Here is a 21,910-nt window from a genome sequence, read left to right on the forward strand (position 1 = left end):
CCACCTCACCTTCACGTTTTTCTAAATTAAGCCTGTTTTACATTCCAATTTGTACCCTGTCATTGTGGCATTGTAATATAGCTACGTCTCTCTTCATTGTAATTTTGGTGAAATGTAAGATACTCAAACCTTTGCTTCCTCTGTTTCCTGACACAGTCAAGAAAATCTTTTAACTCCCCTAACTATTATCCCTTAGAATTATTAAGCTGTCTTTCTCTCTCTCTCTCTCTGGAAGAAAAGTAAAGGGGCAACAACTGCAAGAATATTTTGCGTTCTATAGACTATAGTGCACTGTAAATGTAAATAGCAAGGCTAATTATGAGCCCATAGTTGTTGCATATAACAAACATTGCCTACATTTTTTTTTTTTTTTTTTTTTTTTTTGAAAAGCTCGTTTTATGGAGTGACCATGTTGGTTTTTAATTATTTTACAGTACATGTTCTTTTTATTGCTGTTTCGACCACTAGATGGAACCGGTGTTGTTACTGCAGTAAAGAATTTGTGGGTGTGTCCTTACTGGTCCTTACAGTAAAGTCAGGAAGTTGTTTTATTTACTGAACTTAACCCAGTCAGATTATAAACGTCTTCTTTATATATTTTTTATTCTAAATTTAGCACCCGACTCTAACTTTATCAAGGTTTGATATATTGAAATCACCTGTTTGATATTTAAGCTAGGATTTCATCGCAGGCTTATTTTTTTTTATTATTATTTGTCCTCCGTATCTTCCATTTCTAGTGGCATTATGGCAGTTTTTGAGAACTGTACTGTAGTATTAGATGTGAAGAATTTGCCTTTTAAAGAGAAGAATAAGTTGAGGTCAGCACTTCTGGATAATGGAGGCAACATCTCCTACGTCGTCAACAAAGAGGTACGTATTCTGTTTTTATTTTGATTCTCTACAACATTTTCTCTTATATCAGCGAAGTGAAATAAAACTACGAAGAGCAGCTACATTGAGACTAAGAAAAAAATATTGTTAGCACAAATGTAGATGAGATTTACTTATATATATATATATGTTGATATATTAACAGTCCTTTATGTTCTCCAGTGTTCATTTGTAGTCACAAGCAGTTTGGATGACCTGAGCAGTAACCGACAGCGCAGCATTCAGAAGCACAACATCCCAGTGGTTGATTTGCAGTATGTGTGGAGTTGTCTGGAGAAAGGACATCTTCTGCCTTTGACAGAGCATATTTTGGCCTCACAGCTGTCAAATCCCAGCTCTGAACCCCTCCCTAATCCAGGTATTAAACCCTCAGCTCAATAACCAGTAATGTCATTGGAATTAGAGAAGAAGGGATTTAGGAAGTTCTTTCTTTCTTTGGCTAGATCGGGAGTCTCAAGTGAGACTGTAACTCAGGTTTACTCCTGTGGAAGTTTATGACTGTATTATTGTTTGCTAACAGTTGGTGTGTATTGCTCTGTATGTGTATTAACACCATTGCCTTAAAATATATAGGCCTATTTGGCATTGTATATGGATTATAAAAGTATTAACTTAGATTAAACCATGCATTCTAGTAGTGATTTTGACATAAATTTGCTTTTCACCATAAAGAGATAAAAGTGTGGACCCAGCTATCAGGGAAGTTCAAAGGTCAGCCTCAACTCAGAAACACTGAGACTGAGATTCTTGAAAAGGGTGGACCCTGTCTTGGCAAGTTCAGGTGCGCTCTGGTTTTGTCACTGTCAGTGCTTGAATAGTAAAATCACTTTATTTCCTGTCGGTCTTTAATGTATGATTTAAATGTATGTAGTTGACTATGTTCTACTGTGACAAATGTGCTATGTGAGGCAGATACATGCTTTTATCACTGTAACCACTTTTGCAGTTTATTTATTGGTCTACTTGTTTAAAAAACAATTCTACAGTACCTGTCCTATTTAGAATATTCTAATTGCGTACTTTTTCATTTACCCAAAGCAGAGTTTACAAAGGAAGTTACCATGACCTGCCTGAATTTCCCTCTCATTTTCAAGTGGCCAAGTATTCCATTTTTGACAGTGTGAGTACTTTTATTCAACATACACTTTAACGGTGTCATATTATGAGGAATCAAATTTGCCAAAATAGTGTAACTGTCAGAACCCAAAGCATCCTACCCAGTCCTACATTTGATTTTCAGAAACTTGGCCTGCCAAGTCACAGTAAGGTAATACGGAGGAGGTTTTAATAGATAATAGCACAATTACACCTAACACTAATATGTGTAAAATCTGGGAAAATCTTTTGTTGTTCTGGGCTGTTCGTAGCCATGTGTGTGTGTGTGGGGGGGGATGTAGGTTTAAGTGGTTTACGAGGACTTTTTTTTAGGTTACAAATTGGTAATTACAGGGGTATTATGCTATGAATGTGGTTTATGAGGACATTTCCAGTGTCCCCATAATTCAAATCGCTTAAAAAACATACAAAATGATGTTTTTTTGAAAATGTAAAAATGCAGAAAGTTTTTTGTGAGGGTTAGGTTTAGGGGTAGGGTTAGGGTTAGGGGATAGACTCTATAGTTCGTACAGCATAAAAATCATTATGTCTATGGAGAGTCCTCATAAGGATAGCCGCACCAACGTGTGTGTGTGTGTGTGTGTGTGTGTGTGTGTGTGTACATGTTTATACTACACTGTGGGGACCAAATGTCCCCACAAGGATAGTAAAACCTGAGATCACCTACACTTTGGGGAAATTTTAGTCTACTTGCATCTAGTTACCTTAACTTAAATAGTTAAGTTCATTCTCTATGTACACCAATCTAAGTGAACTTAATTACAAATTTTTTAATTGAGGAAAGTCAACTTATTAGGGTTTTCAGTGCAATAGCAAAAAAAAAAAAGTTTATTTCCAAGGGTCGAGAAAGTATAGGAAATTTCAAAAACTAAACAATGACTAGCTATACATATATATATATATATATATACACACAACTGATCAGCCACAACATTAAAACCACCTGCCTAATATTGTGTAGGTCCCCCTTGTGCCACCAAAACAGCACCAACCCATATCTCAGACCAGCATTCTGAGATGATATTCTTCTCACCACAATTGTACAGAGAGGTTATCTGAGTTACTGTACACTTTGTCAGTTCAAACCAGACTGGTTTGAGTATTTCTGTAACTGCTGATCTCCTGGGATTTTCATGCACAACAGTCTTTAGAATTTACTCAGAATGGTGCCAAAAACAAAAAACCTCCAGTGAGGAGCAGTTTTGTGGACGGAAATACCTTGTTGATGAGAGGTCAACAGAGAATGACCAGACAGATTTGAACTGACAAAGTCTACAGTAACTCAGATAACCACACTGTACAATTGTGGTGAGAAGAATATCATCTCAGAATGCTATTCTGAGATGCAGGTTGGCGCTGTTTTGGCGGCATGAGGGGGGATAATGTATATATATTTATATATATGTTTTATATACATATAAAACTAAATATTTAATCTTGTAAGTTGGGGGAAATTTAAACAAAAATATATGATCCCTTTAACACATCCTTAAAAACATATTCTTGTAGTCTTCACCAGTGAGTTTGAAAGTGTGTTCTCATTGTGTATTGCAGGTCAAACCCAAGACTTTGTCAGTTTTGGAGCTACAGAGTGCCAAAGGAAGTGCAGGCCAGCAGTATCGTGTATTGTGTTCCATGTTGCGTGAAGCAGAGGTTTGGCCATTTTCAACTTTGTAAAAGATTATTATGTATCGATATTATAGTGATTACCACTATAGTAATTACATTGTAATTACCTTCCATTATTATAAAACATTGGTGAATCCTTTTGCCTTATAAAACCTTATTCATCCAACAGTAAATGAACAGAAGGAAGCATAAATTGTGATGGTGGTAATGAAACCATGGCAGTTGTGTGGTCATCAAATCAAATTTATTTATAAAGCACTTTAAAACTACAGAGTATACCAAAGTGCTGTACAGTTAAAAGAATAAGATTATTTGATAGAATCCATATACATAAAACACACATTAAAAACACAATTTGGTCTGTTACATATTTCCATTATAATGTAGCAAAAGCTGCAGAAAACAAGTGTGTCTTTAGACAAGTTTTAAACACATTGACAGAGGTAGATGATCTAACGGACAATGGTAACCCATTCCACAGCCTCGGGGCAGCAAGAGAGAAAGCCTGATCCCCTTTGCACTTTAAACGTGACCGGGGGATATCATGAAGCATATGGTTATTTGATCTAAGAGACCTCTGGGTACAGTGAATACTAATAAGTTCTGAAATGTAATCGGGTGCAAGCCCATGTAGAGCTTTAAAAACATATATCGACACCTTATATTCTGTTCTATGCTTAATAGGTAGCCACTGAAGAGAAGCTAGGATTTGGGTTATATGGTCCCTCTTCCTTGTATTGATTAACATTAATTGGTGATGGTGATTCCCTCTCTCTCACAACAGACAGCAGTGGTGCAGGATAAGATTGTGTATTGTGTGACCTCTGAGGATGCTGTGGAAGCCTATCAGATGCTGATGAAGGAGATGGAGGCTCAGGGATTCAAACAGATACACACACTTCCTCCTGAGGTTGAGCACTTGGCATCCTACAGCTTGCAGCAGGTGAGAACACGGTTTACATATATACAACAATATTGCCACCAAACTGTAGTCAGTGGTCAACAATGCATCAAATATTTGTTTATATAGAGTATATATGACACCAATTGCATCAAGATTGCCCATATTCAGAAAAATGAAATGAGAAGACTAGAGTTTAGTAACTAGTTTAGTTTAAGGTTTAGATTATCATCTTATCCTTTTTAATGGTGATTTGGTGTAAATTCATTGTTCACCCTTTTTGACTGACAGCTTCTGTTGGAGGAGAAGCTGAACTGCAGCACATTATCACAGGAAGTGGGCATCTTTGTGGAGCTGGTCTGGACTGAAGCTCTTGGTTCCCTTAGCAACATCCTGACGGTCCCCATCTCCAGCATCAGCCTTAATGATGTAAGAATGAGCTTAGATAATCATACACACAACCAATCAGGTAGCTCACAGGTACTTCATATGTTTATTTGTTCTCAGTTCATTTGTGTGTTTATTGGCTCTGTGATGTTGCAGGTGAGTCGGGTGGAGGGATTGCTGCTGCAGGCACAAAAAACTCAAAAAGAGGCTGAAGTCAAGGCCCTGCTAGAGGAAGTTGACACTCTTCTACCCCTCAGAATGATCGACCCTCCTTCCAAACAGAAGCTTGTGTCTCAGAAACTAGACCTTTGTCAGGTAACACATAAAGGCAGATTTTCTGTCACACTTAGTCTCTGTACAATGACTTGACACTCAGAGATTGTCAAGGAACCTTAGAGAAAGCATGGTAGTAGTAGTTCTCAGCATGGTTTAGACCTGTGCCAGTACAGCAGATCCATAATCTTGATGATAATCCTGACTGGGTGGTGTACTCTACTAATTACAATAGTGGTGTAGTATTACTCATGGCCCAGTAAACCAAAATTTGAAGCAGTTAGTGAAATCATCTGTTTTTCTCTGTAGGAACAGTTACATTTCTATGTGATTTAATTAGCCTACAGCTTTGTAAATAAAGGTGTGCCTGCCACATTGTACCAAATCCAGGTCAGATCATAAAATACCACTGGAAAGAACTCTCCGTTTATACTGTATCTGTGTTACATCAAAGTTATCTTGAAGTTTGATTTTGAATTCCATGGTGAATGCATAGAGCTTTTTTTTTATTAAACACATGTACAATCAGATTTGATTCCATGATCTGATCCTATGTCAATAATGAGGAACAAATTGGGATTTCAAAAGGCAAAACAAGGTGTAAAAATGTACTTATATGTACAGCAAGTAAAAAGTACACATATAAAAAAAATGTGTGCTCATTCAAGCAGTTTTGGAACATTTCTTTGGGTGTACAAACACTTATAAATCATTGTAGGAACATTTTGGTAACTATTGTACATTCACATTTAAGATAATTGTATGCACTTAATAAATGAGGCCCCTGATCTTTTCACTGTTTTGTACTTTCTAGCTGATCAGAGATATTGTGAATGTGAGTGAAGCCACTCTGAGAAGCCCCTCACCCTCCTCTCTGGGAAAGTATCGTGCTTTGAGATGCAGCATTGAAGTTGTTCCATCACAAAACCCTGAGTTTCACGTTGTTTCTCAACTACTTAAGGACAGGTATAATCACATAATATTACAAGATTGTGGCCTGAAGTTCAAACCTGGTGGTTGTTTATATTTCAGAATATGTTTTTAAATAACTCTTTTAATTCTGTATCCACTAAAGGCCTGTTCAGATTCAGCAGATATTGCGCGTAAACAGAGGAGTGGAGCTTCAAATGTTTAGGGAGGAGCTAGGCAACATTAAGCCCCTCCTCCACTCTTCTAGTCCCAGAAGTTTTGTTGGAATACTGTCACGGTAAGATCATTATTTTAAACATTATTATTCATAATAATATGTAAAAAAACAAAAAACAAACAATCAGACAAATTGAATGCATGTAATGCATGTTTACGTTTATCTAGAGGTCTGCTGCTGCCCAGAGTTGGAGTCGAACAGCATGGAATTGAGAGGACAGATATTGGGAATCTTGGAGGAGGCATCTACTTCAGTGACTCTCTATCGTCAGTGGTCGTTTTTCATCAACAGCCAAGACCTTATAAGATTTTTATAGTAGTAATGAATGTGGTTTTTATGAGTTTGCATTATACTGTCATTAATATCCCATGAACAGATTTAAAAATATGACAAATTAAGATTTTGTGTTCTGAATAACAGGACTAGTGTGAAGTACTCCAAGCCTAGTGTAACAGATGGCTCTCGGCTGCTATTGGTGTGTGAGGTGGCTTTGGGCCAGTGCAAGAACCTTCTAAAAAGAGACACCACTTTGACTTCTGCCCCTGAGGGGTACAGCAGTGTACATGGAGTCCGCCGCACCCCAAAAACTCCCTCTGAATTTGAGGTTCTTTTCTTAGTTATTCTTACCACACTTAAAGCTGAAATGACCACTAGTGTCACCAAATGGAATTGCTGAAATAATGATCAAAAAATATTTTCATAGTGCCACAATGTTTACACTTCACATTTTTAGAATGGATAAGAGAATGTATTTTAACATAGAAACAATTAAATACACTGGCTTTAAACATTGTGCTTGTGTGTGTGAAATGCAATGTGACCCTGCATTTGTGTGATGGTGTGTATTTTCCAGGATGATGAGTATGTAGTATATAACCCAGACCAGATTAAATTGAAGTATGTGGTACAGTACACTCTGGAGGAGGACCAGTTAAAAGTTTTCCAGCCTCATGTTGACACCTCTTTGGAGCTCACACAGCCCACTGACACAACCTCGGACTTCTGTGAGTTTATTACTCCTAAGTGATTAGGACATGCAGAGAAAGAATAATCACTGCATCTGCAGTTCATTTGAACACACAGTATGCTGGAATTTGCTTTATTACAATCATTTTATATGTTGTAGTATCTATTAAGAATGATGATTGTGTGCTTTGATATAAAGGATGGATATGGTATCATAAGTATGCCTCAATGGTATAAGTAGTAGTATTGTGTTGACGTGTGTTTCTTTAGTGTCCAGTGATGACAGTGGGAGTTTGGAATGTACTAAGAATCCTCTAGAGGAGATGACCGCAGGGTTGCTGGACAGCAGTGGTCAGAAACTTCCCCTACAGGCTGTTCATGTAAGATGCAAGCTCATGGACCTACTGTGTCAGGTTTGTATCCATTGGCAAAACTAGTGTTGAACTGTAGTCAAATAGACAGGACAAATGGGTCAGTAACTGCTGTTTACAATGTCTACTTTTGTCTGCGCAGCTGCATAAGCTACAATTAAGTATAATGAGCACAACAGCAATAGTAACAAATGGCTCATGGAGAGGATGCAGTGCTTTATTAATTACAGCGTAAGAAAATGTCAACACTCTAGCTAAACTAAGATCCAAAAATGTATGTGAAAGCAGAAATTCACCAAAAAAATACATATAACAAACAATGTTAGACAAGAACAAGAGGCGAACAACGGAGTATAAATACTCTTGAGCAGGAGTTCCTTTTTTTGTCGGCTGAGTACATATGGCCTAAATCATTGCTTATGACCTTTTTTGTCAGCTGAACGCCTGACAAATATTTTTAAATATTTAATGACCTAAAGTATTAGCCGAACTACCCCTTGAGATTTTAAGTAATGCTAACCTTTTAATAAATATGAATTTTGTAGTGTTTTCACTTTATTTGCAAATGATTAAATTATAGTTCATTTAATCATTTCAGAAGATCATTTAAGGGAAAAGAAACAAACAAAAAGATCCCCAAATCCCTTAGAGCTGTAAATGTAGACCAGAACATTGCATTATAATTTCAATCTGACTTTTTCTCCTCTTTCACCAGGTCGTCATTTTTCAGACTTACACAAATCAGAGTGCTGTTCCTATTGAAGCAAAGTATGTCTTTCCACTGGAGGAGACGGCAGCAGTCTGTGGATTTGAAGCCTTTATCAATGGAAAGCACATCATTGGAAAGGTGCTTGTCATCATGTTCAAATTTATCAGTGCAGAAAATGTACTTGTGTTTCTCATCCCTTCCTTCCTTCCTTCATTCATTCCTCCCTTTTCGTTTTCATTTTCCTCCATCACACACACAGGTAAAGGAGAAAGAGCAGGCTCGTAAGGAATACAAACAAGCAATAGAGAAAGGCCATGGAGCCTATTTAATGGACCAGGATGCACCTGTGAGTAGTTAATTACCATTTCTTCACAGATCCTTTTATTATAGCAGACATGCCAAAGTAAATGCCTTGCTTAAGATGTCCATCGGTACACATATTTGTTAAAAATGTTTCTTTAAAATCCAGTCTACCTTAAGTACATATATTTGTGTGAGACAGGATGTATTTACTATCAGTGTGGGGAACCTTCCTCCTGGAGCCACAGTTTTGATCAAGGTGACCTTCATCACTGAGCTGGTGGTGAGAGCAGGATCTATAATCTTCTCGCTGCCTGGTAGCGTTGCGCCCTGGCAACAGAGCAATGCCATTAATCAGAGAACTCAGGTACAACACTCTCACAGCACAACTTTAATTAACTAATATTTGGGCTGCTGTTAGTTATAATGTTTTTACTGATTGTGTTCCATAAAAGAAAGAAGTTGTGTTTTATTTCAGGGAACTGTTGAGAAGGTTTGTGTGACAGAGTTTCAGTCAGAAGGGTGAGAATCTCAAATCGCTCTAGAATTCATTGTTTTGATCAAAATGTTCGATATCCTTGAAATAACTCTCTGTCTCTCTTTATCTTTCTTTAGGGAGTTTTCTCTGTGTATGTCCATTGAAATGCCTTATGAGATCATTGATTTAAGGTCTTCACACCGCATCAAAACCAAGGTTTGTATTAGTTGTTTTAATTTTATAACTACTTCCTTTACTGTTCTGGCATTCTGTGAAAAAAAAAAAACATTCAAATGTATTTGGTTAAGAATTGTATTAAAAGTATTAGTCTTTTTTCCCACTCAGATGACAGACTGTAAGGCAGTGGTCAGTACTTTGCCAGGACAGACTCTTGGATCTGAAGGGTTGCAGGTGTTCTTCAGTCTCTCTAAGATCCACATGCCCAGGATGTGGGTGGAGAATCATCCAGAGAATGATAGTCAGGTAAAGAAATAAAGAAATGATCAATCATCATCTCTAAATCACACAAAGATACATCTTTCTCTGACACTCACTGTTCCTGCAGGCCTGCATGTTGGTGTTTTATCCAGATTTTAAGTCAAGTGGGGTGTCCAGCTCTGGAGATCCGTCCAGTGTGAGTGATGTGGTAATTTTACTGGACTCGTCTGAGTCTATGCGGGGAGACGCCATGATGAATGCTCGCAGGATTGCCCTTCAAGTCCTCAGCTCTCTCAACCGCTCACACAAGATCAACATCACCTCTTTTGGCACTGGTTAGTGCTCACTGAAACAATCAACTTTTTTACGATGGCATAGATTACACTCATTTTTTTCTGTTTTCACTTCCCTATGAATCTGTGGTTTCATAATGAAGCATTATTGGTGAAGAACAACATCGTAGTTCTTCAATTCAGTATCATTTCACACTCTAAGTGCAATATCTAAATGTGTGGTTTTTTTTTTACAGATTACAAAGAAGCTTTTCCTGCACCAGTGCCCTTAATTGAGACATTTGAATCAGCCAGACAATTCATTATGGTGAGTAATGTTTAAAAATGTTTTAGATTGTTATGAGATTGTTAAAATTTTGTTATCTAAAGATTGTAGACGTCATTTTCCTGCAGCTCCAGAGTGGCTTGTCTCATGGCATTTAAAGCTCGCTGATTGGCCAAAAAAAATAATTGCCCTTTAAATGAATTACAGTGCTAACTGATAGCTCTCTCCAGGTATACTAGACTTCAAAAAACGAAAAAAAATGGCTTTGTGACATCAGTTGAGAAGGAAAGTCAGAATTCTGAATTTTTAGTTCACTTTCGTATCATTGCATTTCTTTTCTCTTTTATGAGCAGCTCTCTAGTGGTGCTGGCGGCAGTACCGAGCTGTGGAGGCCTCTCCGTAGCCTGAGTCTGCTGCCTCCTTCACAGGGTGTGAGGAATATCCTGCTGCTGTCTGATGGACATATTCAGAATCAGGATGTGACCCTACAGCTGGTCCGAGAGAACTCCTGCCACACACGCCTCTTCACCTGCGGCCTCAGGTCCGTCTTCAAAGACTTTAACACATTCACAAGCAGAACAGATGCAAACTCTATGAGGAATTATTTCTTTATCAGTTGAAATTAATATATGAAACCTAAAGTATATGTATTTATTCCAGTTTGACAGCTAATCGTCATATGCTTAGAGCTTTGGCTCAAGCAGGTGGTGGAACATATGAATTTTTCGACACGAAGATGAAACACACTTGGGCCGAGAAGGTGAGTCAGTCTTTGTTCTATCCTTGTTTTACATTTCAAAAGAGAAAGCATTAACCAAACCTTATTTTATGGGTTTTGTATTGAATAAATTCAAATGGTAATTTCAGGTGCGCGCTCAGGTTCAGCGTATGGAGTCTCCAGGCTGCAGATCAGTGGCAGTGAAATGGCAGCAGTTTAATCCCACAGCGCCCACTCCTGTTCAGGCTCCTTCACAGCTGCACGCTCTCTTCAGTGACTGTCACACACTGGTATACGGCCTTGTGCCACATTGCACTCAGGTAAACTTGCTGTACTTACTGATTAGATGGTTTGGTAATGCACAATTTCAAAAACATCACAAATGAACTTATGGTGATAAGCTTATTGTCAAGGTTGCGGTAATGGAATGATTATAATACATTAATCCGTTAAGTTTATGAAGATGCGAGGCCTGGGTAGCTCAGTGAGTAAAGATGCTGACTACCACCCCTGGAGTTCGCTAGTTCGAATCCCAGGGCGTGCTGAGTGACTCCAGCCAGGTCTCCTAAGCAACCAAATTGGCCCGGTTGCTAGGGAGGGTAGAGTTACATGGGGTAACCTCCTCGTGGTTGCTATAATGTGGTTCCCTCCCGGTGGGGAAGTGGTGAGTTGTGCGTGGATGCCACAGTGGATGGCGTGAAACCTCCACACGCGCTATGTCTCCATGGTAACACGCCCAACAAGCCACGTGATAAGATGTGTGGGTTGATGGTCTGAGACATGGAGGAACTGAGATTCGTCCACCGCCACCAGGATTGAGGTGAGTCACTATGCCACCACGAGACTTAGAGCGCATTGGGAATTGGGCATTCCAAATTGGTGCAGAGAGCATGTATATGTGATGTCCAGGGTTATTATAGTTTTAAAAATTTCACTAGTTTTTATTCATGTTATTTGTGTTTTATTTTGTTTACGTCCCTCCAACAGAATAGCGTGCCCCTAAACATGATGTATGACAAACAACTGTGGTTGGTTGTTATACATGTCAATCAGACGGACGCATCTTGTCTAATTGACTGGTTCATTTTTGACAAAGATTTTCAGTCACCTTAAGTCCAAGCACAACAGGCTGTATGAGCAGTGTTTGGCGAAAACTTCTGCACATGTAAATTGTTATTTAAGCCTACCCTTTGCTTACAGTTTCATTTGACTGTCATTAATGCTGACATTTTTTTAAAGAATATAACTTTAGGAAGAACAGGAGACATGCATAATGGATATTATTATTTTTTGGCTTTAAATCTATTTGAAAACAATTTAAATAATTTTTTGTCTATTGCAACACATATCAGCATGGCATTATCATAACAAGTTCCAGTCCAATCTTTTATCATGTTTTTCCTACATATCGTGCAGTTTTATTGTAGTTGTTGTTTTCACCAATGTGAACATCACTCCTTCAGGCCACACTGTTTGGAAATCTGAGTGGACAAGAGATCAAAACAATGGTGTCCACCACAGAACTACAAAAGACAAAAGGAACTGTGAGTATTAGCATCTTAAATACTTCATATAATCTGAAAAGTCATTAAGGGTTTATCAGACTTTTGAAGAGTTGTGTGTTTGTTCATGTGTAGTTCCTCCACAAGTTAACGGCCAGAGCGATCATCAGAGATTATGAAGATGGCATTCTTGGCATCAGTGAGGCTGAACATGAGGTACAATATTTGTTAGGAGGTTCATGAAATTTTTTTCAATTTACATATAGTACATGTTGCAAATTTGATAACAAAAGAACTTGGTTTGCTGTTTTTATCTCTCTATCAGGGAAAGAAAGCAGAGCTGAAATCCTACATCACTGACCTCAGTAAAGAGTTCTCTATCTTGTCCCAGTTTACGAGCTTTGTCGCCATTGAAGAGAGGGTAAAATACTGCTGAATTCTGTGTTTAGATCATTGATGCTAAAGCATGTAACATTTAAACATCAAATTAAAAATCTCACATTTAGTGGAAAATCCTCATACACTGCCTGGCCAAAAAAAAAGTTGCATATTCTAATATTTCGTTGGACCGCCTTTAGCTTTGATTGTGGCATGCATTCGTCGTGGCATTGTTTCGACAACCTTATGTAACGTCACAACATTTATTAATGTCCAGAGTTGCATAGATTTTTGGCCAAGATCTTGTATTGATGACCGGGGGAGTCGAACCTCTCCGTAAAGTCTTCTCCAGCACATCCCAAAGACTTTCAATGGGGTTAAGGTCAGGACTCTGTGGGGGCCAATTCATGTGTGAAAATGATTCCTCGTGCTCCCTGAACCACTCTTTTACAATTTGAGCCAGATGAATCTTGGCACTGTCATCCTGGAATATGCCCGTGCCATCAGGGAAGAAAAAATCCAGTGATGGGATAACCTGGTCATTTAGTACATTCAGGTAGTCAGCTGACTTCATTTTATTGCCGCGTGATGTTGCTGAGCCTAGACCTGGGCTGCGTTTCCAAAAAGCATCGCAAGCTTAGGTTGATCGTAAAGACCACTGACGCCAATGGTTTCTACGATCTTCTTAGGCTTACTATGCTTTTGGGAAACGCAGCCCTGACCAATTGAAGCAACCCCGGATCATAACACTTCCTCCAGAGGCTTGTACAATGGGCAATATTCATGACTGGTGCATCTCTTTATGCACTTCCCTTCTTACCATGACGTGCCCATCGCCTTGGTATAGGGTAAATCTGGACTCATCAGACCATATGCCCTTTTCCATTGCTCCACAGACCAATCTTTATGCTCCCTAGCAAATTGAAGTTTTTTCCAATTACAAGTGGCTTTCTTGTGGCCAGCTTAATAAAGTTCTCGTTGCATTGTGCGTGTGGAAATGCTCTTACTTTCACTATTAAACATAGCCGTGAGTTCTACTGTCGATTTTTTACCATGTGACTTCACCAAGCGTTTTAGAGATCTCCAATCACGATCATTCAGGATTTTTTTCCAACCACATTTCTTTCGCGAAGCTGACGGTTCACCACTATCTTTCCAGGTTTTAGTAATGCGTTGGACAGTTCTTAACCCAATTCCAGTGATTTCAGCAATCTCTTTTGTTGTTTTCCTTGCTTGATGCAGGCCAATAATTTGCCCCTTCTGAAACACAGTAACATCTTTTCCATGACCACGTAATACATCTTCCGACATGGTTGTTTAAGAAATGAGAAGCTACACACTGCATCAGTTTGGGTTAAAAGAATTGTTACCAGCTGAAACATATTAATCACTGCAATAATTATCCAATCATAGGCTATTAAGAATCTGCTTATTTAAATCTAATAATGTTTTGGCCAGGCAGTGTAATTAGGCATATTGTAAATCATTATGAGCACTTGGCATAAGGGACATCTTGTTTAGAGTGGACAGAAAAGAAGACACATGCTGGTTGTCAAGAAAGAGCAGCTGTAGCTCTGCAGTTTAAAGATAAAATGCTATCCTGTGATGTGATGCATATAGAAGAGTGGAGCTCCATTCTTGAAACTTTACAGAGGAACCGGTTTCCCAAGTGTTAACCTGCTGTAGCCTACCATATTTATACTTTATCAAAGATAGAAAAAGTGTTGGAAATAGAGATAAATTGCCCAAAATGACTATATCTGTCTTCAGCAGTGATACTATTTCACCCCCTACCCAAAAGCACATGATGACATCACAGATAGAGCATTTGCAGCTAATGTGAGCTATATATAAGTTAATCAGAACCTCATTTGACCTCATGTGCTCTGTGTAGGACCAGAATCAGCTTGACACTGGATTCACAGATATTCCTAAACTGATTGCAGAGGAGGATGTGGATATTCTGTCATATATGGGCTGGACTGAAGAGAAGCAGTTTGCACAGGATGACTTTGACAAGGAGGTAATTTCGAGAGTCGATGTTGACATTAGAGTTGACGTTGCAATCATTTGACAGAGTTTACTGAAGACAAAATTGTTTTCCATTCTCCTCAATTCCAATGGCAACAATCAGCAATACTAGGATTTAAGGGCATATGCTAAATTAGTTTACATCACTGATTTTATAACATTGTGACTGGTAAAAACAAAAGATTACAGAAACTGCTCCAAAGCTTCCACTTATTTAATCAACATATAATAATATAGTGTGATGAAGAGTGATTTGTGGAGCTAGAAAGAGTTAAAAATGTTAACAATATAAAGGAGTCAGGGGTTTTTCTATGAATGTATTCTTACAGTCACTGAACTTTATGACATAGGCACGTTCTTCTTTTTACCCACAGGACACATGCACTTGTTTCATACTGCTTGTATGAATGTACTACAAAAAGGCATAAAATGAAATTAATTTAGATTAAATTAATTATTAAACGTATTAAATTATTAAAAGAGTACAACATCAGGGCATATCTATTCTCTGGATAAACCCGGGCTAAATGAGTAAACACTGTTAATGCACTCCTGACATGGGTCAGACCCTCAGTCACTTCTCAAATATTAAATATACACATCGCTTGTGAAATAATAAATGATTTATTATTGAATAATAATATAATAAATTGTATAACATATAACAACATAACATAAAAACACATACTAGTAATTGTTAGTAAATTTGTTCAATTCATCCTGAGCTATAGAGGAAAGCATACTAAAATTAAAGGGTGGTGATCTTAAATCCACCCCTTCAATATAATTTGCTTTATTTCCACATTTTTGAACATTAAATGCTCTGTGGTCCCATGCTCTACACTACTGTACTTTTTACGTATCTGGTCTGTTGTACTCTTTAATAATCTTCATGTGTATTCCCTTATGTAATTTGCTTGCAAATTGCTTTTTTCAGTCAACTGTATATAAATGGAAAAAACGTATTTTCTTTTACTTTTTTGGTAGGAGTTATTTGCTGAATTAGAAGCTTGGTCCAATGACTCAAATTTGGGAATTCACTCTCTTCTTGATGACACTTTTCTTTTGGAATCGTCAACGGAATCATTTTCAGTATGTGCAATGCCAAGAGGGAGAAAAAAAAGGATCAGATCATCCTTAAGGATTGCATCTGCCTTTGGTGAATCAAATATGCAAAATTTAAGCTCTGTAGAAGCAGCCGAAATCCAGCCACAATCAGTGGAAACCCCCAGTAACATCCTCTATGATGCTGATTATCTTGCCAAAGAAGTTGTAGCAGCCAAACGAAGTGGTCTAAACTTCTCACTACATGCCTCGTGTGAATCAACTAGTTCTGATCATCCAGTTTCTGCAGCTTTTGAGTGTGAAAGCCCTCTATCTCCTCCCTCTCCCATCAACATTCAGAGATCGGTGATCAGAAGTTTGTCCAGGAAAAAAAAGTTTCCTTCCCCTACTGTCGGGTTTGGCTCCTCAATAGTTGCAACCTCTCATGCTCAGTCTGCTCTTCCCCTTTTGTGTGACAGTGCCTCTTTTCGCTCCATGAGTGACAGGTGTCCTCCTCCAACTCTTGCCGCCACAATGCCTATACCTCTCCCCATTGTTTGCGGATCTCCCTCTGTACCTAATGGCGAGCCTTATACCTCACTGCTTCCTCTCCCTCCTCCTCCTCCTCCTCCAGCTTTTGTATATAATGGCCCTCCACCTGGCCCTTCTCCTAGTCTTGGGATTTTTGGCCCTCACCCTCCTCCAGCCTTTGCACATGATGTCCGTCCACCTATTCTTGGGACTTGTGGTATTCCTCCTGCTCCTGTGATCTATAGCCCTCATCCTCTTTCTAAAAAAGGGTCTTTTGAAGCTCCCCCAAGAAGAGGTGACCATCCTTCTTCCAGTAACTTAACTTCTGCTATGCCCATCTCCCCAGTTGCATTGGACCTGCTTTATGATAATCCTTATGCTACGGCCAGCTCCTCATTTTCATTTGAGGCATATCGTCAGCTACGGGAAAAAAGGAAAGAGCCATGTTTCAGAATAAAATTGTCTGCAGTTCAGCCAGTGAAAACATGTGAACCATGCACACAGCTTGATACAGTGGCCTGGGAAAAGCTGTTTGAGCTTCAACATAAGGTATATAAACATCATTGAATGCACAACATAATATACAGAATATAAAGGTGTTATAATTCAAAAGAATATTAACTATTATTTTGCATTCTTGTTGGACATAGGAGGGATACTGGGAATGTACTGGGAGGCTGAGTAGTTTCCTCAGATTGGACATAGACTTTTTTGCCAATGTCTTCCTTAAGGAGAAAGGCATCTGTTCCTTGGGTAAGAAGGACTTTTTATCAATAAAATGCCTGTTGCTGGTATTTATGTGTGGTAGACTGGTTTAAAATGGTAGAAAATAGTTGATGCATAAATGCACACCACATTACCTGTATTTTTAAAGGGGCCATTCACACCGGAAAACATTTTGTGGCCATCTGCGCTATTTTTTTTATGAAAACATGTGCTAGGCTAGATGGACGTCAAAGACCGTTGCAACACGTCTTGTTTTTTCAGAATGTGAATATAGTAAAAAGTGCACTCTGCTATTGTCATGTTGACAAGCATTACAAGATTTATTTCTGTCAACTGTTCACAAGAATCAACTTTTCATCCCTACTTTTTTACAGAAATGCTTTTGTCTGTCAGAAGCAGTTAATGAATGGCATGTTTTGTATGTCAGGTGTGAAGGCTCACATTGACATTCTGAGACTGCTGGCCACTCTGTTGGTGCTGCAGCTGATTCGGGTGAAGAAGCTGGCAGAGGGAGAGCTGCTCCAGTCTCTGTTCAAGCTGAAAGAGTCCCATGGGCCCAGGTAAGAGCACAGAGCACACACGTTCTCATGCAGCAGTTAACTGCTCTTTTTGTAGATGCTTTAGTTTGTGCTCTTCTCCATATAGACCACTGCACTGGGAGTCAGTGAAGAGGGCAGTAGACTGGGCCTGCTGGGCTGACAGACAGTATCCATGTGTGTGCAGCAGGCTGGAGTTGGGCTGGGATTGGGAATCATCCACACGACTGTTACTGGGATGTGACTCACCACTTCCATACTCGCCACTTATTCCTGTTCTGGAGAGGCGTGCGGGTTTATCGATCGTGTAGAACCTGGTGCTGGGAGAGCAAGTTTATAGTTTATCTGTGTGCATGCATACCATTAATGTACGTTCGGATTATTGTAAGCACATTACAGCACGCTCTTTTCCATTTCTTTCTTTCTTTTTTAGATTATTGTGCATTCATGCCAGATAATTTGTTCTGGCATGCAGAAAACCTTTAAGTGTAAATGTATATAGTTCACACAAAAATGAAAATTCTGTCATCATAATCACTCTTATGTTGTTCCAAACCTGTATGATTTTCTTTCACAAAGGTAGATGTTAGCCAGTGTTAATATGTTAATCTCAGTTATGATTCAATTTTATTGCATCTTTTACCAAACAGTAAAAGTGAATGATGACTCAGGCTGTCATTCTGCCTAACATGATTTGTGTTCCTCCAAAGAAAGAAAATTATACAGGTTTGGAATAAAATAAGAGTGAGTGAGTGAATGATGACAGAAATTTCATTTCTGGGTGAGCTATTCCTTTAATTTATATTACTCTTCTTTATATTTGCATATTTGGTCTTGAGGTAATATAAAAGTAATGAAAACTAGTCAGATTATGCTACTTTGCTGTTTTTTAAAGTTTCATCTCCATCCCCAGTGTCGGGTAAGCTACACAAAAAAAAGTAAATTACTACAAATTATTAATTACTTCTCTAAAAATTTTAATCAGAGTACTCATTACTTCATTGAAAAATAATCACATTACTAATCACTTTACTTTTGAGTTACTTTCTAAAACACTTTTGCAGATAATTTTTAGTTTTTCTGCTCAATGAATTTTAAATAATGTCTGTATTTCTTTCTTGTTTATTGTCACACTCAAGTCATACTCTTAGCGCTACACCTTTCTCCCTTACATTTGTTTAGGAGGTGCATGCCCTTCAGCAGTCACAGAAATGCAAACAGATGGCATATTAACATAATTCATGTTTTTAATGTATTCTACATAAATATTATTGTTTTAGAAATATGTGTAACCCAAGTAATGTACTTAAGTAATGTACTAAAGTAATTAATTGAAAGTCAGTAACTGTAATCTGATTAAAAGAATGTAAATGTGTAAGGTGTTACACTACTTTTTGACCTAAAAGCAATTAGATTACAGTAATTACTTTGTAATCAGCAGGGTTGGGGAGTAACGGAATATAAGTAACAGGAATACGTATTTAAAATACAAAATATAAGTAACTGTATTCCACTATAGTTACAATTTAAATAATTAGTAATTAGAATACAGTTACATTCAAAAAGTATTTTGATTATTGAAGAGATTACTTTGCATTTTATTGTCATTTGTTTTATTTAATATTTAGTCCTTTCAGATGGAAAACATTTATACATATAAATGATGCGATTCAAAGTGCATTTGAACAGCAGTGAAACACTTTCTTATGATGTGTTACATTCATACGAGCAGACAGAGAAAGTTTGAAGTAAGTTTGGAGAAGAAGAAATAGAAATAAACCTTGTGTAAATTGTCAGCTTTACGCTAAGTTAAAATGCTATTTGTAGCCATTTTATATGCACATGTTTCCAGGCACGATCATATTTTTTTATCAAGAAAATTCACGTTGGATCATAATTTCTTTTTTTCTAGTATGACCTTTGATATTAGGGCAAAAATCATATTCTTGATCATTTTTTTATTGTTTTCCTATAAAAATATCTAAAAATCCTTAAAACAAGATCAGTTTGATTAATCTTGTTTTAGAAACAACATTGCATAAGATATTTAGGTTTTTCAGAGAATGTACAGCACTGTGCAAAAGTCTTAGGCACATAAGATGTTTCACAAAAGCATTTGTCTTAAGATTATTTATATTTTCAGCTTTAGTGTGTCAATAGGAAATATAAATGTTAGACTCCCAAACATTACTTTTGCAAATAGAATACAATAGAATAGAATAGAAGAACAGGGATCCCTGCAACAGATGACATGGCCCTCACAGAGCCCCCCACTGAACATTGAGTCAGTCTGGGATAACATGAAGAGACAGAAGTAATTGAGACAGCCTAAATAAATAAAAGAACTGTGGCGAACTCTCCAAGAAGTTTCTAACATCCTATCTGCCAACAACCAAGAAAAACTGTGTCCAGGTGTAAGTAGGAAAATTGGTGTTGTTTTGAAGGCAAAAGTTTTCACACCAAATATTGATTTAGCTCTTTTTCTGTTTACTGGACTTTGTATGATGTTAATTGATAAATGAAAACTATTTATGTCATTATTTTTTTAAGAAATCCTCACTTTGAAAGTTTTTCACAAGTGCCTAAACTTTTGTACAGTACTGTATTTTTAACGTGTATTTTGTCTTACTGTACTGGCAGAGTTTTTATAGTCAAAACAAGTGAAAAAATCTACCAGTGCTGAAGAAGTAATCCAAAGTATTTAGAATACGTTACTGACCTTGAGTAATCTAATGGAATACATTACAAATTACATTTTACAGCATGTATTCTGTAATCTGTAGTGGAATACATTTCAAAAGTAACCCTCCCAACCCTGGTAATCAGATTACACCCATTGTCTATCACGCATTGTATTGCACTCTTTGTTGTGTTTCAAGTTTGTACATGTTTGTGTAGGTAATGTGATTTCTTTTAAGTTACTTTTGGTGCAATAAACAGTCTGAACTTAAAGAGATAGTTCACCCAAAAATTTCACTTGTGCACTTGTAAATCTAGATGCAAGAGAGCAGACTGTCGGTTTTGTTCCAGCTCTTGTGATTGGTCACAACTTCGTTGGCTCCTCCAACACTGACAGTCTACTCTCTTGCATCTAGATTTACAAGTGCACAAGTGAGATTTCCTAAAGTTTTATCGCAAAAGGAGTGAAGATTTAAAGTTGCAGTTCCAGATTTGAGAGGTTGTAATTGCCGATTTGTGGTTGTACAGCGAAAATGAATTAAAGTACAAAACGAATGTGTAATACAAGTTTGTGTCTGTTGTTGTATTTATGTGAATGTCATCTTACACATTTGTTACTATTTGTTTACAACTTTTAATTCAAAACACAGGTTTTTGGTTATTGTTTGTGAGTGCAGATTGCAACATTCAACTTCAGATTTGTATTTTACAAGTATTCACATCGTTGCTTTGATTGTAAATTTCAATTTACGAGTACAAATATTATTGTACAAGTTCTCAAATTAAAATCTACAAGCTCTCGAGTTTTGTAACCGATTTACCTTCATACAAATTGACATGCTAGCAAAAAGAGGGAAGGGTGTCCAGATATTTTCAACATGACTGCTGCGCTCTGGAACAACATGATACTCACACGGAATATTGCTTACGTATTTCCACTAAAATCTCAGTGGCTATGCGAACTTCCGCTACAGCGTTCTCCGATTGCAAACTGGTAGTAGCAAGCTTTTTTTTTTGTCATATTTCAAATAACTATCAATCGCAACTTTTTTTATATATATATATATATATATATATATATATATATATATATATATATATATATATATATATATATATATATATTATAACTATAATAAGCATAACATTTTGGATATTATATTAAAATATCGTTTTAGTCATGAGTTCCAGAAGCTTTCAATACCTTCGGCGCAAAGGTGGATCTTCATCAAGGTTTAACTCTGTGCTGAGTTTTCACAATTTCCCCTTGGACAACAAAATACGAAAAAGGTGGTTTCAAAATATTCGATGTCAGGATTTTAACATCACTCCTAACACAAGAGTCTAAAGTCGTCACTTCAAGAGTGATGATCTGATTGAGCCATCCACTCCCACAGGACAACTTTTACTGAAGAAAGGAGCTGTTCTCAATCTGTTCCAGTGGAACAACTATTCCATTTCAACTCCAGGGTGCAAAGGAGAGACGTTTCCACTCCAATCGATGAAGATCCTGTGCCAATGGACTTCCAGCATCAGGAGCGTGATTATTGTTCAGCTCCCGGTCCTGCAGCAGTTGATCTCGCATTGGATCAGACTGA

At 37.6% G+C, this 21,910-nt stretch overlaps 1 protein-coding gene across 2 annotated transcripts; it reads left to right on the top strand.

The window, feature by feature from the left end:
* The first annotated feature begins 518 nt into the window (after positions 1-518).
* Positions 519-20,879, top strand: parp4 (poly (ADP-ribose) polymerase family, member 4). 2 transcript variants are annotated; one of them, XM_051707962.1, is made up of 33 exons: positions 519-873; positions 1,057-1,252; positions 1,567-1,675; positions 1,936-2,014; positions 3,565-3,663; positions 4,424-4,582; positions 4,832-4,969; positions 5,084-5,242; positions 6,015-6,166; positions 6,276-6,407; positions 6,515-6,613; positions 6,768-6,951; positions 7,201-7,351; positions 7,584-7,726; positions 8,400-8,531; positions 8,653-8,739; positions 8,896-9,060; positions 9,172-9,215; positions 9,309-9,387; positions 9,517-9,654; positions 9,737-9,944; positions 10,139-10,209; positions 10,521-10,708; positions 10,828-10,927; positions 11,035-11,205; positions 12,349-12,429; positions 12,523-12,603; positions 12,713-12,808; positions 14,660-14,788; positions 15,784-16,920; positions 17,022-17,124; positions 17,525-17,657; positions 17,743-20,879. In XM_051707962.1, exons 1-33 carry the CDS (start codon positions 748-750, stop codon positions 17,942-17,944), a joined length of 5,271 nt encoding a protein of 1,756 aa, XP_051563922.1. In that variant the 5' UTR covers positions 519-747; the 3' UTR covers positions 17,945-20,879. The 2 variants fall into 2 exon arrangements, with proteins under 2 accessions (XP_051563922.1, XP_051563923.1); XM_051707963.1 differs by lacking the exons at positions 519-873; positions 1,567-1,675; positions 1,936-2,014 and having other exon boundaries at positions 1,110-1,252.
* The last annotated feature ends 1,031 nt before the right edge of the window (positions 20,880-21,910 follow it).

This window comes from Myxocyprinus asiaticus, chromosome 10 (genome assembly GCF_019703515.2).
Source record: "Myxocyprinus asiaticus isolate MX2 ecotype Aquarium Trade chromosome 10, UBuf_Myxa_2, whole genome shotgun sequence".
NCBI classification, from domain to species: Eukaryota; Metazoa; Chordata; class Actinopteri; order Cypriniformes; family Catostomidae; genus Myxocyprinus; species Myxocyprinus asiaticus.